At 38.2% G+C, this 21,538-nt stretch overlaps 2 protein-coding genes across 2 annotated transcripts in view; one reads left to right on the top strand and one right to left on the bottom strand.

Annotated features, from left to right (window-relative positions):
• The window catches only part of gnb3b (guanine nucleotide binding protein (G protein), beta polypeptide 3b), a 37,126-nt gene that overhangs the window by 14,185 nt on the left and 1,403 nt on the right, over positions 1 to 21,538 (bottom strand). The window lies entirely within an intron of this gene.
• si:dkey-89b17.4 (zinc finger protein 646) lies at positions 6,076 to 21,166 on the top strand. The gene is given in 5 exon segments (XM_048203013.1): positions 6,076 to 6,701; positions 13,246 to 14,077; positions 14,079 to 15,967; positions 16,351 to 17,502; positions 18,775 to 21,166. Coding segments are annotated over 4 exon segments (4,605 nt in total). The 5' UTR covers positions 6,076 to 6,701; positions 13,246 to 13,459; the 3' UTR covers positions 19,721 to 21,166.

Genomic DNA, 21,538 nt, shown 5'->3' on the forward strand with positions numbered 1-21,538 from the left:
ATTAAAGTACAACGCATAGGTTGTCCTGCAACATTTGGTGCGGACAATGAATGAAACCTCAAATCATGAAGAGAAGAGCATGTTATTGCTTTTCTAAGACACATTTTATTCAGAAAATGGTTGTTTCTTAAATTTGATAGCTTTTTATGAGTGAATTTATGCAAAGTATGAAAATATAATTAATTCTGTATTTAGCATGTATAAATGAAAGCTGATATTAGCTTTAGCAAGTCAACTTTTATTCCAAAAATATAAAAAAATGCAATTTCGACCACAGGATGAATTAAACATAATTTTACAAAATACATCATTTTACTTGTGGTGGAAATTAAATAAATAAATAACAGTAAGAAGAAGAGTTCCTCCAGACATAACTATAACTTCAGGCTGATTGAGGCCACTTGAGAAAGATTTACCAGCTTTAATTAGTGACCTTCTTGTGCTTCCTGATCACATGCTTATTTGCTGAAAGGTATGAACTCATGACGCTTCTGGAAACTGTGTCAGGGATGGTGTTGAACAACGCAAGTTCACCTCAGGAAACTGCATTATCTGTTTAGAATAATACTAGTTGGTAATTTAGTCCACATTGTTTGCCCAAAGTGATTTACAGTGTTGCAGTTCACATGGAGAAACCTGACATTATCATGAAACGTTTTCTTGGAACTCCCCGTCTGGAATTTAAGTAGCCGACCTTCAAATTACTGGATTTTTAACCACTAGGTCACACCACCCACAAAAGGTCTCCATGACTGTTCCATTGTAGGCTGCATCAATAATAAAGATGAGTCAGAAAACAGGAAGTAGGTGGAGAACTTTAAGATTGGTTTGGGTACAACTATCTTCAAATGAACAATACATCACATTGCAGCACTGCAGTACTTGTTGTCAATGAAATGTGCTATAAATTCGCTATTCCTGTTAATTTATCTGAATAATAACCATCACTCTGGGCATTTATGATTCCTCAACATCATCAGACAAAAAACTAAAGTAATTTAATAATATTATTATACCTACACAATGGCAAACTGAAGGTAACTCGTACTCTGTAGTGTATGTGATGGATTTGATAATATCTTTTTTTTCTTTTTTCTTTTTAATTTTCTGTACAAGCTGTCAGCATGGATGTAATGGACAGAGAGACCTCTGGTGGAGAACTGAGGAGTTGATGTGACAGCATTTGTTGTCTTTCAGTCATTTTGTTCACTTTGGAATTGTATAAGCAAGTTTAATTTGGGTTCTGCATTTTGTGGAGGAATATGTATTTGTTTCAGCCTGTCTTGACAGGAGTGAATGATTTTTAGGTTACAATTTATTTCAATAGTCCATGCACTTTAGACATTCTACTATAAGTAACTTTGCAACTAATGTCAATTAAATCTCATTAGAGTATTAGTAGGCTGTAAGTAAACTGTTGGGTTAGGGTAGACATTAGTAGACAAGTTGACATTTACTTGCAAAGTTAGGCCCTGTATACTTATAGTAAGTACAATGTCAGTTTGGGGAGCATAAAAATAAAGTGTTAGCAGAGATTATGCAGACTGTTTCTAATACTTTGATGAGAGTTATATAAATGGCAATAATTTCTCAAAATATATCTGCTAACACTTTATTTTAATGTCCTCCATAAATTTTACTGACTATAAGTAAAGACTCATAAACAAAGTCATTGCACTCATATTTCTATGATTGGGAGAAAGTGCAACGTGAAATATGGTGGAATACGTCCCGTCTTCTAAATAAAAGAACCAATCACCAATTGGTAATGTCACTGCGTCACTGCAGCTGCCATTAAAAGCTCCGGTTGCTATAGAAACAGTCAGTGTTCTGAGAAGTGATGCTTGCTCAGGACTGCACATGTGCATTGGCTCCGCCAATTGGGTTTGAGCGTTTAGAAGCCAAATTTATGAGACAGTTACTGTCAGATTTCATTGGTGATTTCAAATATGAAATGTAATCATAAACTTGGTGAATTTTATGTTTCCCCATTCAAGGAGATAGGTACTTGCATCACTGAAATAGCTGCCCGAGAGGCGTTTCAAAGATGGCTGCCGAGTGAATTAACATGCCTTAAAGGGACTTTGCTATAACCAACTTTGCAAGTACATCAACTTATTGTGCTAACCCTAATTTAACAGTCTAATACTCTAATGAGAGTATTAGTAGACATGTAGCAAATTAATGAGAGTTGACTTGTAGTTGCAAAGTTACTAAAAGTTAGAATGTCTAAAGTGGACCATCGAAATAAAGTGTTACCACAATAACAACTCTGCATGTATAAGTTACAAATTAAGTGACAAAGTGAACAAGTAACTCAAGAGAACACAAAACAGTCACAAAAGCTATATATGAAAGGCTCAAGACAGAAGATTTTGGGGTTACGTTCAGAGGTTCTGATGGTAAGCTGATAAAAAGTGGTTCAGCTATAGCAAAAATATAAGCACAACAAGTACCAATAACTAAAGGCATTATCCTCCAGAGAAAAAAGACAGCAGAGAGCAGCTGAATATACATTTACACTGATAAAAATCACTAAAAAATTCAGTCTGTTGTTGCATTGTGAATAATCGTGCAGAATTATCTGCATGTCTTGCAATGAGCTGGAACCATTTGAGTGCGGACTGAATGTCAACCGCAGCCATAAATCGAACTCTAGCTCCCGTAAAACACAGGTAAAACCAAACAATGGAAAATCACTTTTCCAAATTCACCTTTATTTAAAACCAGCATTTCTAGATGTAACGCGAATTGCTCTATACCTCTGCCACTATTGCTGCTTATTTGTACTGAACATTTGGTTAGTAGGCAGTTATTCTGGTTCATATTTTAGCTATTGTTAAAATACTAATGCTCACAATGCATGTTTTTATCTTTAATTGGAATGGGTCTGATCTTGTGAAAATATTATGAATTGCCACAGATTGTGCTCATAATTAATTATATCCAGAAAAAGCTGTGGGATAAACAGAACTGCAGAAACTTTGATTTCTTGCCATGTAATGGTTACTTGTTATGTAATCATTTGGTCTGCTGGAAAACTATACAAGCTGCAGATACGTACAATAATTATTGTTTCAGATGACAATGTGTACGCATTTTTTATTCAGTGGTGTACAATGACAGATGGAAATACTGTAGTGTAGTACACTGATATACAATGTACAAATGTACATTAAACAAATGTAAATTGTGTGGCCTGTAATAATGTCATTAAAGAATTAGTCACAACCAGCTCATTTAAAGAATTAGTTCACTTTCAAATGAAAATTAGCCCAAGCTTTACTCACCCTCAAGCCATCCATCACAAACGTGTACTCCACATGGCTCCGGGGGGTTAATAAAGGCCTTCTGAAGCAAAGCAATGCGTTTGTGTAAAAAAATATCCATATTTAACAAGTTATGAAGTAAAATATCTAGTTTCTGCCAGACCCCCTTCCGTATTCAACGTACAAAGAAAGTGTAAATCTCTTGAAGTTCAAAAAGCTTACACTATCTCCTACGCCTTCCATATTCAACTTACGGAAAAAGTGTAACTGATGCGACACCAGTTTACACTTTCTTTGTAACTTGAGGGTGAGAAAAGCTTGGGCTAATTTTCATTTGAAAGTGAATTAATCCTTTAAGTTGAGGCCGAGTCCAAGACCATTTTTTCATGGTCATGGTCAGGTCCTGGTCAGGTCCTGGTCTTGACTACAACACGCTTTGATTATTTTTTATTCATTTTAATGAGTTGACTGCATAGTGAAGGAAAAACATCAATAATACCACATTAATAATGCTTGATACAATGCAGTGAATATTTTCTCTAGTGGGTTTATTGTTGAAAGTCAATTTCTTTATAGACATAAAAGCCCCCCAAAAATGTACACAATACAATAACGTATGAAACCGAGACAATTAATGAAACTGTGAAACACAAAAATATAAAACCAGATGGTTTGGGCCTCTAAATATTGTAATTAAAAAAATGTTTAAATCTATAAACTTTAAAACATGACACTTGAAACTGAATGTGTCAGTGTGGTTTACTGTAGATGTTTCATTTTTTATGTTTTCATTATAATGCGTAGCTATAGCAAAAATATTGTTTAGAGCAGAGGTTTTCAATATTTTAGATGCCATGGACCCCCAAATATTATCATCCTCATGCAATTGCCATCCTAAAATTTCAAAGGCATTTATCTTATAATAAAACCCAATTTATACACTGGGGGATATATATATATATATATATATATATATATATATATATATATATATATATATATATATATATATACACACACTACCGTTCAAAAGTTTGGGGTCAGTAAGATTTTTTAATGTTATAAAAGAAGTATCTTCTGCTCACCAAGCCTGCATTTATTTGATTAAAATTACAAACGAAAACAGTAATATTGTGAAATATTATTCCAATTTAAAACAGCTGTTTTCTATGTCAATATACAGTAAAGTGTAATTTATTCCTGTGATCAAAGCTGAATTTTCAGCACTTCAGTCTTCAGTGTCACATGATCCTTCAGAAATCAATCTAATATGATGATTTGATGCTCAAGAAACATTTATGGTTATTATCAATGTTGAAAACAGTTATTTACATTTTTATTTCATGATGCTATGATGAATAGAAAGTTCAAAAGAACAGCATTTGTCTGAAATCTAAATCTTTTGTAACATTAAACACTACCGTTCAAAAGTTTGGGGTCAGTAAGAAATTTATTTTTGGGGGATAGAAATAAAATTAATCAATACTTTTATTCATCAAGGATGAGTTAAACTGATCAAAAGTTACAGTAAAGACAATTATAATGTTAGAAAATATTCTATTTTAAATAAATGCTGTTCTTTTTAACTTTCTATTCATCAAAGAATTTTGAAAAAAATTTGTACACAACTGTTTTAAACATTGATAATAATGAATGTTTCTTGAGCATCAAATCATCAGATTGATTTCTGAAGGATCATGTGACACTGAAGACTGAAGTGCTGAAAATTGAGCTTTGATCACAGGAATAAATTACATTTTACTGTATATTGACATAGAAAACAGCTGTTTTAAATTGGAATAATATTTCACAATATTGCTGTTTTTGTTTGTATTTTTAATCAAATAAATGCAGGCTTTGTGCGCAGAAGATACTTCTTTTAAAACATTAAAAAATCGTACTGATCTTACTGATATATATATATATATATATATATATATATATATATATATATATTTATATCAGTAAGATCAGTACGATTTTTTAATGTTTTAAAAGAAGTATCACACACACACACACACATACTTTATATTTTTCTATTCACTATAGTAATGTACTATACTTTAATGTACTGTAGATGTTTATATTTATTTTAAACATACATTTCATTAATTTATTTTAGTCTATTTAATAGACTAATAACTAATATTTGTAATCACATTTTCATTTATTTTAATCAAATTTTATTCATTTACTTTTTACAGTTTTTCTCTAGACTTTTCATGAACCCCAGTCACTCCCTGAAAACCCCTAGTTTAGAGGACAAAATTTACAAAAACAAAAAAAACTTTATTTTAAGACAACTAGCCCCGGTCTCCTATACTATGGAAGTCCAATGCACTTAAAAGAATACCATGGACCTGTCATGCTGCATGTGCAAAAACATGGTACTACCATGGTACTTTGTGTTTCATGGTATTTCCAATGGAATGACAATAAAAGTAGCAGGACACTGTCTCTGTGCTACCTGCAAACATCTGCTGTGTGATTTTAGTGACAAATTTAGGTCCATGGTACATTGGACAATGTTTACTTCCAACGCAAACACACGAAGAATGAGCGCAGAGTGACGCGGTGGATCACGTCCGCAGCTCGCCATCTCCATTCAGCCCGCAGCAGGAAGTGTGCTGAATACACCGAGAAAAAGACGGTGGAGCCGCCCGCTGAAGAAAAAAAATAGTTAAAAATAATTATGGCGAGCGAATGAACATGCCATTTATCCTCTGCGCAATCAAAAGAGCATAAACCCCCATCCATGATCTTTGTGCACGTCTGTAAGTCGGGTAAGTGGTTGCAGCTTGAAGGTGTTTGTTTAATTGCACACAATGGCCACATTCATTGAATCAGAGCTCGCGAGCCTCCGGATCTTTGTGTCGCTAGGCTGTTAGCCGACTAGCACTGACCTTACTGCTAAAAGCAGAAACCATTTCACAGTATATGCCGGGCGTGTATCGATTCAGTCAAATCCATAGGAGTATTATACTGTTGTTTCACATTTACGACTTCGATATGACTTAAATTTTACGAGACTGCACTGTTTGCTCTCATTCCGCGCTAGTATCGTGAGGGGAGGCTAGCGCGTTAGCTGCGGGGGGGTTGTCGCTGTCAGACAGACCGACACATTAAAATAATCGATGCGATCGCGTAAGAGCGCAGGATGTTTTTCGCGCTTTCCAATCCACACACGAGGTAGACTAAATATGAGCACGAATATTTCGTCCAAAGCGTTTGCAGCTTCGAAAATAATTTTTTTTCCCTCCCCTCACAGTCGATCTAGCTGCTGTAGCCCACCAGCTAATATTTGCACACAACGACGCGCATCCTGTGAAAAACATACAGGTCGGGATGTAAATTTTGGTCTCCCTCACAATGATATGTACACACGTATTTGTCTACAGAAATGCACGTGTATTGAGCCAAAATGGATATACGGTAATTTCTGTTTTAATTCGGGGCTTTCTACGTCTAATTTAGTGAGTCTGGGAAGGGAAAATGACACGGAATGTCGGGTATCTGCTTTTGTCCGGATAAAAATCGGGTGTGGGAGCGTCAGGCCAAGGTCATAGCGAAGCGTTAACCGCTTACATTTGATGTAAAAACAGGTTTTGTTCTAGTGAACTAAAAATATTATTATTCGGGTTTTATTGGGGGGTCCACATACGTTTTGGGCCCACCCGTTTGTTTCTTTGTGAGCTGCGCCATTGGGAAATAACAAAATATAGTGTATAACAACATTTTTCAACTATAACAATTTTTGGTGTCTCAGTTTACATATTTAGATGAAGGGGGAAATAATAGCCAAGTTGCTACAAATGATTGTGTGTTTTTATGTACCCAGGTGTTTTACCACTATATTCTAGTCTTTATCTTTTAGTTTTTATAAGAGTACTCAATGTTTATAGGGTTCCCATGTTCATTAGGGTATTTTAAAATCTTAAACATAATGGAAATAGAGTGAATATATTTTTTCTAGTTATGAAATAGCTAAATACAATGCATAACATGTTTCAGCTTTATAACATGCTACCCTAATGTTTTGGGGACTCATATACATATTTAGATTAGAGGAAAATTAATAGCCAAATTGTTATGAATGAACATTAGTGTTTGTATGCACCAGTTTTACTTCTCATAAGGCCTCTATATAGTCTTTATCTTTAGTTTTCCTAAGAAAGTTGAATGAATTCCCATGGTCATCAGGTATAGTGATTTCCAGGCCTGTGAATTCTTCTACACATTTTTCAAGTTTTGTTCTGCATATGTACTAGATATTGCTGCATATTGTTTTTGTGTGGAGTAAAACTTTCTTGGAAGCCATTGTGATGTTTGATTTGTGAAGCTATTGTTTTTCTTTTAATTTTTTTTGTCAGTTGGTCAAACACAAAATTGTCTGAATTATTCATTTAAAACTCCTTATCAGTTTATTACTGCTTATCAAGTATGAGAGTTTTATATTTAGATGGTTATTTCACTAATAAATACATATTACCACATTTTTTTAGACATGTTACCATGATAATGCCATACTTTTTTTTTGGGGGTATGTACAATGATAAGTGGTTACAGTTTTGAATTGGGTATCGTTTGAATTTTAGCAATTTTGATTCTGCTTATTGATTCTCATTCTTATCGATTCCCAGTTTAGATTGCAGTAAGGTATTCTGTGTCTTTTGGCAAAATGTTTTGCTGTGGCTGATTTCCATTAACAAAAATCAGCAGCCTAAAGAACACTAACATTTTCCTATGGTTTTAACAAAAATACCACAGCAAAAACAACTGGACTAACTAATATAAATTTCAAACAAGTAAACGGTAACAAATTAGCACAAATAAATAAAACTGAACAAATTTTAGGTACAGAAAAAGTAATCGAATATAAAATAGCACTGTATAGTTTTCCATTTATAAATAAAATGCAGATTAATCCTTATTAAACTTACAAAAGTTATTCAGTCAAGATCATTGAGTGATTTTCTTTTTCTTTTGTTCTTTAATTAATGTTAATCAGAGGCAGTTATCTGTGCACACGCTTTGGATGTGTGCGCAAAGAAAACCGTGCATGGCATGAGAATGGTTTGAAATCACATTAAAATGACCACACAGGAATCAATAAGCAGAATTGAAATTTTAATATCATTACAAGTATTCAATTCCTGACCTTAAGTATATGATTCCAGTATTGAAATCAATTTTCAATTCCCAAGCCTGTTAAAGTTCCAGTTAAATATCATGTATGTGAATCTTTCAGTACCATGTGTATATGTACCATGATATTACCAACATGCAGGGCTTGACATTAACACCCTCCAAATGCGGGTGGATTTCAGCAGTGGCGTGTAACACAGTCACTCTTACTAGCCACTTTGGCAGGTTGAATTTTATATATGGTATTGCTTCCGATACTAATTTTCTGCAGAACAGATACACGATTCCAGCTTTGCGTTCTCGTTCTCTCATGATTTTTCCGACAGCCAGTTGACACACAAACCCGCCTCCCCTCACTCGTTTCATTTGCTCCAAAAGAATATTGTTGGCATTATAGGGCTTGAATTTCTGCATGGTATTGCATGTATTGCACATAATTTTACTCGTTCCTGCATTTTTTGTGCTCACATCCAAAGTGCATGCACATAAAGCCGCCTCAGTACTAAATTGAGTTATTTTTTGCTGCCTATTGCACTTAAACAGTCATATACACACAAAATAATGTCAAAGTGCTGGTCTCTGAGTATTCACGTAAACAAAGTCGGTTATGTTTTAAGTGAACATAAACATTTGAGAAAGAAAACGCATGTGTAACAGTGTAATGGATCCGTGCATCAGGTCTTAAAGTGATAGCAGCCTAATAAACCGGCTGCCAAATTGAGATAATATTAAACATATCGATATTGCAGTTTATTCCCATGGTATCAATGTCAAAATTGTGGGCAGTGAAAATGCTGAGTGGCCAGTAACTTTGGAAAACCTTAGCCACAGTGGCTGATGAGCAAAAAAGTTAATGTCAAGTCCTGCCAACAGGTTCTAGTACTGCTTGTGTACTGACTGATCCTTCAAATGAGCAAACCTAGTGGAAATAGAGTTTCTGTGTATTTGTATATTATTGTATTTATTTTATTCTGTAAAGCTGGACCCATATGGCATTTTGCAATATGGATTTTGACAGCGTTGATGGAGCTTAAGCATCCAGATGGTCTTGAGTCAGAGACCACTGTCAGGTTATATACCCTAAGGGTGTGCGTTTCTAACAGAGATCACAGATGCTGTGAGATGACTCTAGACTCATTCCACATACAGCAGGCTGTGCTATGCATGAGTGATGATCACATCATAAACACTTCATAGAATCTGTATTGTAACTTGTAGCAAAAAATATAAGAAACCGTTAAACTTTAGGTGAAACTACAGCGTCTATGTAAATTTGCTCACAACAGTTTATATTGTTAGATATTTCTGGTAAGGACGCTTGGATGACATTTAGTACATATCTTAATTTCTGTTATTGAAAATATTTTATATTAGGTGGCCTTAACTACTATGTACTTGCATCAAAAAATAAGTACAATGTACTTATTGGGTTCATAATGTATTCCAAAACACTTTTACTGCTATTGAGGTGGGATACGAGTAAGGTTCGGGACAGGTTTGGTGGTATGGGTAGGTTTAAGGGTGGGTTAAGTTGTAAGGGATGGGTCAACAGTGTAATTACATAAATTAATTACAGATGTTATTACATGCAGGTATTTTAAAATATAAGTACAATGTAAAAACATGTATACACAATTAGTGCATTGTATCAAATTATTAATTTAAATGTAAGTACATATTAGTTAAGACCACCTAATATGAAGTGGGACCAAAATGATTTGTGTTTGTTCTGTAAATTACATTAAGTAACACTGTAGATTATAAAAACGTAAGATTATTGTTAAATGGAAAAAATTATGCATGATATTCTCACCTCAGCCATTTACATAAGTCTTTAAGAATTACTGTTCTTTCAGTATATTTCATTATGTTTCCCTCGATTCATTAAATCAATAATTAAAGTAATACATTTCTTGGACTTACCTGATCATCATGAATGGATAGTTTTGATTATAGTTATTGTTAGTAGCTTGAATGTGATTATATGAACTGTTGATTTGAAATGACGGGAGATATCTATGTAAGATGCATACAAGAAAATCACATTTTTCATTTAGAGCTGCACTGAAACTATACTTATGACCCATTTGAAGAAACATGATTCATTTTTGAACTATACTACTATTTCAAATTATTATTTAAACCTAGTTGCAGTGTAGACAAGACTGTTTTTGCCATACTGGGCCCTCTTTTTTTTTTGCAAAATCACTTCACATTGAAAGGTTTTGATATCAGTCACACATTGTCTGAACATAGGGTTATTGTTGAGGTGACTCTATTGAACTTATTGTACTGACAGCGAAATAATGCCATACAGTAGGCTTGAGAGAGGCAGGAAAATAATCCAGTTGAGATTTCTAGTGTTTCAGTTTTTTAAATGGCCATTGTGTGGTGTAAAGGAATTGTGTGTGGTTTCTTTCATTCCAGTTGTGTGGTAAGGTGAATTGTTCCCCCGTGGGGTCTAATTGAAGTGAATTTGTGCTCATGCATTTTATTTAGTTCTCTTAGAGCAAAATCCATTTGAATAATACTGTGAGATTTACGTTTTATCATGAATACAAAAGTGCACTGATGCTGTACTGACACCAAACACACCGATTTCTTTTATTGAACTGCCAGCTATGAATGTTAGATTCGTATCAGATTGGTTTTGTATTAAGATTGGAGCACAAGTAACCAAATTTCACTTGCTTTAGTGATGGCAGTGAGTTAATTTGAGGAAGTGATTTTATATGTAGTGCTGGCACTTAGTGACCCCTAAAAACAACAGAAAATAAGACTCATGCATGTGCTTTGAAGAGCACATCTGATTGTTTTAACCTCTTTGAAATAGTTGAAAATAAGGACCATACGAGGACTAACTGTCAGTATTAAAATTGAGTTAATCGGTTCACAAAAATATTAAATGTGATAATGAAATACAATCTTGGACCGTCTTAATCTTGGATCTGATGTGCTGCCAAGACCTCATCACATATGTGGCTTTAAATTAAAAAGATTTCCTCATAAACCAACTGTCATGCCATAAGATTTGTCAAAGACTGCCTATAGTTATGAATCTGAACATGAATGTGGTACATTGGATGGGACAGACTTATTTACTTTGTCAGATTAGTTAAAGGGGTGCCGGGGGAAGACAAGGCAATGAAGTCATGGTTGTTAGTAGGAGTTTGTATACCTGATTGCTGTATTTAGTTGTATCAGGGTGCAAGCTTCACTGTCTGCATTCTCATTCGTATTCACTGCATTTGCACTCTACATATTTGCATAAAGTTTAGCTCTGCTAAACTTTGTTCCATTGTGCTACATAGACTTAAATCGACAGCTCTCATTTAAAATGCATGACTACTGGATGCTTGCAAATTGCTGTCTCTTCAGCTGTCAAAGTAGCATTTCCAATGATACTCAATCTACATTGAAATTCTTTGTCAAAAGTAGGAACAGCTAAATGGTAAGACAGCCAATAGTGAGTATCTGTTAATCAATTTTACCCAAAGATATTTTGACCCAAGCTTCTTGTTTATGAAAGTGCTTTGGCTCATTGATGTTTTTAGTCTTACGTGAACTGCTCGCTTCAACATTTCTATTGAGTTAAAGAAGGACGACCATCCTAAGACGTAGGAACATTGCTTCTGCTTCAGTTCAGTTACTTCAGAGAGGATTTACTAGTGTTATTTGGATGACTGTATGTTTTTAGTGACTGCACTTCTTCTCCCAGGTCCCAAGGCTGCAATGGCTCCAAATCACCATGCTGTTGTTGGAATGAATTCTGCTTTTGCTTGATATATTTAGAGTACATTCTGCAAAAGCTGTCTTGTTCTAGGTGGCCTTTCCCATATGGATTGTAGATAACTGCTAAACTATTTTACCATTGTTAAAGTTTACATACTCTCATACCACAAAGCTAATGAATTAGCTTTTTTATGCTGTTATTTAAAACATAATTTATCAGTATGAGCCAATATTGGATATTGTTTTCTTTTTCTTTTAGAAGTTTCTGTGGAAAGAAAGTTTTGTGGAGTGACCTTTTTAAGGCCTTTTTTAAGTCTTGGGGTTTTTGATGTATTCAGTAATATCCACTGATAAAACTGGGATAGACATAAGTGTAGTGGGGACATGCTGAAGCGTCTCATCACTAGAAGATAATAAAAAAATTTGCTAAGAAAACATTAGTCTTGTAGCTGCCATTGTCCACAGTTCTCTTTGACTTAATGTGTTCTTTGTTGAATAAAATAATTTAAACCCGGTTTTGTTAAATTGGGGATTATCGTGATAATTAGGCTGAACTTTACCTACACTACAACCTATTTTGAATTGTAGGCTTATATTTATTGAATGTACTGGTAATTTTTTGTAAAGTTTTGCTTGTGCTTGTTTTGTGGCTATGTAAACAAGCACAGCAGAGTTAACAGCCATGGCATGTACAGTTAACATCAAATGAGTGTTGTGCACCTACACAAAGCTGGCTTATTTCAGCTAATTTGAATCTGTGTGTCTGTGTGAACTAAATGTGGGATCAAATGTGTCAGTGCTAATATCACATATTAATGTGGCCACATGTCTATCACAGTGAATGTGTTTTTTTTGTTTGTTTTTGTTTTTTTGTCAAAGGCTCTTGGTTACCCCTAATGAACAGCTTTTAAATCTTTTAAAGATTATAAAGCTTTTGCCTGCTATGCATTTGATTTTTAAGATGTTTTAAACTAGCATTTAGATTTATAAATGATTCTGTCATTCAAGTGTATTTTTTCACCACTGCATACATTAAAATGGTTAATATAATTACATTGTTACATTGAATTAATGTTTTTTTTTTTTTGTATCTTCTCAGCTTTCCTCTGATGCCCCACAACTGTCCAGACCCTCTCTGAACTGCTGTGATCGAGTGGAATTGAAAGGCTGATTGGAGAGAATATCTGTCACCCAGGTAAAATGGCTGATACTACAGAAGCAGAGAGCTGAACATCACACATTGCCCCCTTTTCTTCTTTGTTCGAGGATCATTTTATGTGGACATTTCCCCCTTCCATTTCAATTTTCTCATCATGGCTATGCATGATATGAATCGTGCCAAGGGTTTTCCTTGCAAAGAATGCGACATCATTTGCCCAAGTACACCTAGCCTACTGGAGCACATGAAAGCACACTATCATCAAGAAGAGAATGGCAGATTTGAATGTGAGCAGTGTGGACGCATTTTTAAGCATGCCAGTAGCTTGGCTTCTCACAAAAAAACTCATGAGATGGGCTCCTTCCAGTGCCCGGTCTGCACCAGAACGTTGCCCAATGCAGTGGCGCTAAAAAACCACCTCCGCGTCCACACCCTGTCTCCAAGTGCCCAAGCAGAAGAGGAGAACGATGACAATGCTGATGAAGACAGGGATTATAATCTAGCACAAGATCTGTCTGAAGCAGCTTTCAGGAGTCACATAAACAACAGTGGAATAATGCCTGGCCATGACCATGACAAACAGAAATCTCCGGGATCTGAAGATGCCTGGGACAGACCATTTAAATGTGACCAATGTGACAGGACATATCGTCATCATGGCAGCTTGGTTAACCATAAGAAGTCTCATCAAGAGGGCATGTATAAGTGCAATGTCTGTTACAAACAGTTCAATAATCTTGCAGCTCTTAATGCTCATGAACGCACTCATTCCAAAATTTAAGCCCCCTGGAATGTCCATGGGGGCTCTTGTGCCTGAAGCACAATCTGATCCTCGCCCCCTTGGCCCCCAGAATGATGACATGGCACCCAGCTTTTGCCATCTTTGTCAAGTGGCTTTGCCTAATAAGAATGACTTTCAAGAGCACCTTTTGTTACATAATGCTGCATCATCTTCGTTGGGGCTAACACGTAGTTTCCCAGGGATAGTGCCTCATAATCTTAGTTCTGTTCGGTCCCCAGCTGTGAATCCTTATACACCTGCTCTAGGTGACTCTCTTCCACTGCCTCCATTACCCGACAAGCGTTATGACCCAATGCTAGGCCCTGCTGTTAATAATCCCATATATACTTGTGCATATTGTGGAGCGGGACATCCTGACTTAGAGAGTCTCAAAATTCATTATCTTACCCACGATCCTCATACCACAAACCATGCTCAAGATGGTCCTGCTATTTTAAATTCTGATGGACTGGCTTCAAACTCTCAGCCATCAATATCATCATCCAATGGTGAGACAAGGTCTCAGGAGCAGTCTACAATTGATGATGCTGAACGCAGATTTAAGTGCCAGGAGTGCGGGAAAAGCTATCGACATGCTGGGAGTCTAGTTAATCATAAACGCTCCCATCAAACTGGTCATTATCAGTGCACTGTTTGCTGTAAGCAGTATCCACACTTAGCAGCCCTTCATAGTCACCTACGTAGTCACAAAACCCGGCCAAATTCACAATCGATGGGTACAGAGGGAGATTGGCTTTCCTCTGAGCCACTGACAGGTCTAGACTCTCAACAAGGCTTTGTACATTCTCAGGATCAGGAGAGTGGTGCAGCAACCCCAATTTCACTGCCTGGTAATCTTGGTGATGCAGCACACTTTGTTCCAGACAGTTCCCATAATAGTGGCCTGGATTCACTGGAATTCCATGACCGATTTGATGGCTCTCTCGCTCAAAGCAGTTCTGGTCACTCACCTCTTCCACAAAACCATCGTCAACCAAATAGTGTCAACCAAAGTGGTATGACCAATGGTTACTTGGGTAACATAAACTTCCATAGTCCTGGTGGTGCCTCTCTGCCAGGCAGTGGCAACCTCAAGGAAAGTACTCGTCAGAGACGTGGGCACAACCAGATGCCGTTTGGAGGTCCTCAAGACAACTCCCAGGGCAACAGTAAGAGAATGGATAACAAAGATGATGATGATGATGGAGAGGTTTATCAGTGCACAGTCTGTGGAAATCATTACGCCAGCCTAAGGGCACTTCGTAGCCACTTACGAAGCCATGGGGTTAACCAAGGGGCAGGACCCTCCTCTGCCCTCTCGCCAATTGGTGAGCAAGAGTGGAGGAGGCGACAAGAGGGTAATACAACTGGTCTTTTGATCTGTAGCACCTGTGGCCAGAGCTTCAGCAGAAAGCAGGACTTGCTTAACCACCAGCTAGTCCATGGACCTCCCCGGCCAGATGGATCTACACAGGGCTTGGGTGGCACTAGCTCTAATTCTAATGGCAAAATGGATGGAAGGAACCACATTTGCGTTGACTGTGGCATGTTCTTTGCAGATCGCCATCAGCTGATCACTCACCTGTGTCCAGGCAAGGTGAGAGCGGGGGCATTGAACAAGGGTATGAATGGAGCTAAAGGAATGACGGGCGGTGCTGGTACCAGTGGCAGCGGGGGCCCCGTAAACCCTCAGCAGATGCCAGACTCTGATCGGCCCCACAGGTGCGACCAGTGTGGAAGGAGTTACAGACACCCCTGCTCCCTGCTCAACCATAAGAAATCTCACAAGACTGGGGTCTTCCGCTGCCTTGTCTGCCAAAAACGCTACTACAACCTACTGGCTCTCAAGAACCACCAGAGGACTCATTTTGACTTAAAGAGGTTAGCCAGCATTGCATGTGCCCTATTATACTCTAACTGTTTAGTTCTCTTTGCATACTTTGAATGCTTATGTATTATCATGAGTTCCCCACTCATGTGATTACCCAGGTCATCACTGAATGAATAGATTTTAATGAAATTTTGAGTGTCAAGGCAGTGTGCTTTGGTGATTTTCCCAGGGCAACAAACATAACTCATACTGATGTACACACATACACGCAGTTGAGTCTGAATTTCATAATGTCTGTACCCCATTTGAGCATTGTGTAGTCATCTTTGTATTTGTAAGGGGACCTTCCCTCTTTCTATTTCTTTCTTTTTTTGAAAGTTCATTTTAACACTGCTTTCTTATCTGTTTGTTTTTGTGTTTTGTCTGTTCACAGGCACAAGTGTGAGGAGTGTGGGAAAGCCTTCAAGATTCAGAAGCAGTTGATAAATCATCTACGGCTGCACGAAGAGCACAGAGCGAAGACTGGAGATAGAGACCAACGTGTTCAAAGCATGTCTCATCCCAATGGTGCCCGCTATGAGGGAGGGCCATCGCAGCTTCAAGCTATGAGGATGGGTGATCCCAAAATTCAGAATCCTCCTGTGAACACCAATTATGGTCAACCTCAAGGTTTCAAGAAACCGTATGCAGGGGCTAGGGCCCAGCAAGTGGATGATGGTAGCGGCCGCCGCCCCTTTGCCTGCGATCAGTGCGGACGTACTTACCGTCATGCTGGCAGTCTGGCCAATCACAAGAACCTACATAAGATTGGTGAATACCACTGCAACGTGTGCAACTCCACTTATCCAAATCGACTGGCAATGAAGAACCACCTCCGAATGCATTTCGCTCTGAAAAAATATACCTGCTCTGACTGTGGTAGGGGCTTCAGGAATCAGAGGCAGCTTGAAACACACACCAGCAACCAACTCTGTAAAGATCTTCCCGGTCCCCTTCCTGGTCCCAGTGTGCAGACTGCTCCTCCTCCAACTGAATATGAATGCGATGGGTGCTCTCAAGTCTTTAATACAACCACAGATCTGGCCTCGCATAACTGCAGTGCCCAGCTTCCTTCTTCCTCTGCCTCCCTCAACAGCTCTAATATGAGCATGGAGACGGGTGATCTGGGGTCCCCAGAGCGCGAAGAACGCCCTTTTACCTGTGACCTTTGTGGCTGCTCTTACAAGCATGCTAGCAGTCTGCTCAACCACAAAAACACACACAAAATTGGCAACTTCAGCTGCTCATATTGTGACAAGCCGTACTCCAACTATATGGCCCTGCGCAACCACATGCGTATCCACACGCAGAAAAAGCGGCATATCTGCTCAACCTGTGGCAAGGCTTTCCGGCTGGCCCGCTTCCTTCGGAACCACCAGAGAGTCCACGAGGAAGGCCACACCCGCTTTGGCTGCCCCACCTGCGGGAAGAGCTTCCAGGGTCGTTCTGGGCTGGCCAGGCACCGCTGCGGGGACAACCAGGTAGGCAAGGAGGGCGTGAGGAAGGCCACTTCAAGCACAAGAGAGGGAGAGGAATACCGGTTCACGTGAGTTTACGTCTGTTGTTCGTGTTTTTTGAAGTGAACTAGTAAAGATCACAGGTTTCTACATGTCTATTACAGGTATATGATCTCCAATCCGGCTTCCTCGGGACCATACGCGTGCCGGAATTCGGATTTTTCTGAAGTTTGGACAGTTTGATTAGTGGAGACCAGATAAGTTACCCCCCTTTGCTTTCAGTTAGCAATATGCACTAGATTGTTAGGATGTCTTGATATAATAGGTACATTTTGATGTTCTTACTGGGTAGATGTGTGTATTGTACTAAATATAGCCAAATCATTAATTGATCTGATTGATAATATTCTAGAATGTATGGTTTAGTTTACTGTTGTTACCATTTGAACATTCAGTTGCCATAAGATACTGATCTAGACCAAACAGCACTCAATTATTAAATGCATGTTTCTTAAATACTATAAATATGGCTTTGTTTGCTATTGTGGTGAAGCATAAAAATCAGTTTCATTTGCTGACAAGACAATAAAAGGAAAAAAGGAAAAAAAAGAAGAAACGTATTTTTAAAAATGTCAACATACTAACACTAACACAGAATTTCCATACTAACGAATTACATACATGATCAGAACAAAAATTCATAGAGAAGTCAAATTCTGAAAGTAAAAAGGTGACGTACTGCTTCACCACATGTGCTTAGTGCTTGGAAAACAAGTTCACCACACCTTTGTTGTTTGATTCCGACCAGAATTCAGGTCAAATCCAAAAACCTTACTTGCTGTACAATTATATAAGCATTTATAAGGCTTCCTGTGTGTACTCATTCTGTACCTGGTAACATATTTACTAAATTATACAGTTCCAAACAATCTTTAACTATACATACTACGAGTTTGAAAACATACAGTGATTTGCAGTACTTTTTTTTTTTTTTAATCAAAGAAAAAAATATATATTTTATTTGTGATTACTAGGTTTGCCCTATAGGCTGTTCATATATTATTACCATAAAATTCTATAGATTATGATACCACTGACACTTTTATCATCCATATTAAGTTTATTAACTGCTTTAACAGGCAATGCTTTTGTCCAAGCTGGGACAGTTTTTTTGAGTTTTGGCAGCTGGATTCAAGATCATATACCTGTACTTGTGTTTCCGTCAATGCCGTTATCATAGAAGTCAACAACATACTGTCAGGCTACTTTCAGACTAATCTAGGTTACTAACTATAGAGGGGTTAAAAGGACAATGAACAGGTGAGATTTACTTTTTCTCTCCTCTGTCTCTGTCTTCACAGATGTGACCAGTGTGGCCGTTCTTACCGGCATGCCAGCTCACTCCTTAATCACAAAAACACCCACACCGTCGGCATCTACCACTGCGCTGTGTGCCTCAAGACCTACTCCAACCTGCTCGCACTCAAGAACCACCGTCGCATTCATTCTGAAACCCGACGGCACCGCTGTCCAGAATGTGGAAAGGCTTTCCGCGTCTCTTCCCAGCTACAAAATCACCGCCGTGTGCACCAAAAGGAGCGGGAGTTTGCCTGCACTCTGTGCCAGCGGAGCTTCCCTACCCAGGCTAGCTTCCGGCTCCACTTGGAAATGCAACATGGCCGTGCCCCAAAAACATCGCAGCAGCCTGGGGTTTCGTCCAGTGGCTCTAATTTGGGTTGGAGCTCTGGGCTTGACCTTACGCTGATGCAAGCCCAGGGATTGGATCCAAATGGGCACCCAAAGCTTAACCCATCACACCACGGCCCCAGTGGCAGCAGCTCATCTGGGCAACAACAACAACAGCAGCAGCAGTTACAGCAGAGTCGCAATGAGGCGGGGTGTAAGTCGCATGTCTGTGATCAGTGCGGCCGTGGTTACCGGCACGCCAGCTCACTTCTGAATCACAAGAACAGTCACAAGATGGGCACCTATTTCTGCAACTCCTGTCAGAAGGAATTCTCCAACCTGATGGCACTCAAAAACCACAGACGCATCCACACAGAACCCAAGCGTTACCAGTGCCCGGATTGCGGCAAGGCTTTTCGTGTCTCCACCCAGCTCATCTGTCACCGCCGCATCCACACCAAGGAGAAGCCTTTCTCGTGTCAGCAGTGTGATAAGCGCTTCTCCAGCAAATCCAACTTAAGACATCATCAGAAGGTCCACTGGAACAGTTCGGCACCTTCTACTGGTCTGAACATGGGTACCACCAACTATTTGGGTATGCCATCTGGGCCCTTTTTATAGTGGGTTAAATTGGGGAAGCAGAACTTGCAGTTTGTTATGGAGATCCATGCCAAGGCTTTTGGAGGTGCCAAAACCCCCTTTTCCTCTCACTCATCTTCATCTCTAGTGCTTGAGGTGTGGCTGTGAGGCTTTTGTTGAACAGGTTGTTGTTTCGGTTAACAGAACTGTCCCTGCATGTACCCTGAAACATTGGATTAAACAATGACTGTTAGTTTTAGGTCATAGTGACATTTTCCCCACCCTTACCCTCATCCTAAACACCACAGGTGACCTTATTTGCATTTTCATAGTTCCCTTTGGGGGTGGGGGACATTGAGGGCCACTGCCTTCATTTCTGATACCAGCCTTTCGAAGAAGTGCAAACTAGCTGGCGTCTTGTTTTAATTCTTGAAAACGAATTGCTTTCGGATGAGACGTTTCCATATATGTTGTGTATAAAACAGCACATTTCCCACCATGGTACTGTTACATCAGTATTGTTTTTGTGATGTTACAATGGGAAGATTAAATTGTAGCCGCATTAGGTTCAAAATGGACACGTATCCCCACGTTCAGGGTAATGCTACAAGAAACAAGCTTTTGAAAAACACATTTCATCCCATGCCCAGCAACCCTTTTGATGACAGCCTTGAAGCATTTCACAATTTTCAATCCTAGACAATACAAAGAAAACATGTTGACTGTCTGATGAATTCCGAGACATGTCGAGCAACTTGTATGTTTAACAAGTAGAAGTAACTATGTTTAACAGTGTATAGAGCGTAATTGAAACGTCTTCATTTATTGGAGGCAACACATGTCTTTGTTGTGTAGGACTATCAACGTTTTTTTTGTATTCCTCCCCCTTTCTTTTGATGTTCTAACTTTTTTAACTTGTGTGTTCCTCGCAGCACGAAGATGAGCTTCAAACATTATTATTCAGCGGACGACAGCATTGCGCTTATTGGGTTCATTTCTTAGTGGCATCATTTGTTCGTTCTCCCTTTAATTTTATGATGTTGCTCAGAACCCATATTTTAAAACTGCAACTAACTTGCTAGTGTATAAAAAAAAACGATAGGTTGTGCTAAGAAAAAAAAGTGAGAAAAGCGAAAGGGGGGAAAAATGTATATTGATAGGCTTGTAATGGCATTTGGTTTTACCTTGTATTGTATTGTACCTCTGACTGTATTATTTACAGGAAAACTTTTATAAAAGATCACTGTAGTATGCATTTTATTTATATTAACACTTGTAACTGAAAACGCTAGTTTTAGAACTCCCAGTTTTAGGATTTCTTGTTTCAACCCCTCCATTCTCCAGAGGATATTGGACACGGAGTCAGAAATGGCAGGACTCCTAAAGAACACTTGTTATAGTGACTGTAATCTCCTATTTTGTTGCCATTATTTGTTATGCTTTTAAACGAACATTTCTGTCCCTTGTGCAATAAACAGGGAACTGTAATAATGTGTGTTTTGTTTGCAGTACAATAAGTGTAAACATATCACTGTATTATTATTGCCTTTCTCACGTGATGTCGTGACTGAACACCCCCCCACGCTCATATCAAGATTGGATGTGCCTGTTTCACTCTTAAACTCACACGTTAAGGAATGATTTTGTGATCATTACAATCAGCAAGGCAATCTTATTTTAACTCCTCAGTTACACCTTTATGGTAACCCATGTATTTATTTGTTTTGGGCTTTTTTTTAATTTTTATTTTTTATTTAATTGCATTTGACTATTTTGAGCTTGTTTTCAACCTATATTACCTGGGAGCACTGGTGCTAACTCGATGTATTTTGAGTAAAAATGAAGTTGTATGCGCTTTGA

This window comes from Megalobrama amblycephala, linkage group LG9 (assembly GCF_018812025.1).
Source record: "Megalobrama amblycephala isolate DHTTF-2021 linkage group LG9, ASM1881202v1, whole genome shotgun sequence".
NCBI classification, from domain to species: domain Eukaryota; kingdom Metazoa; phylum Chordata; class Actinopteri; order Cypriniformes; family Xenocyprididae; genus Megalobrama; species Megalobrama amblycephala.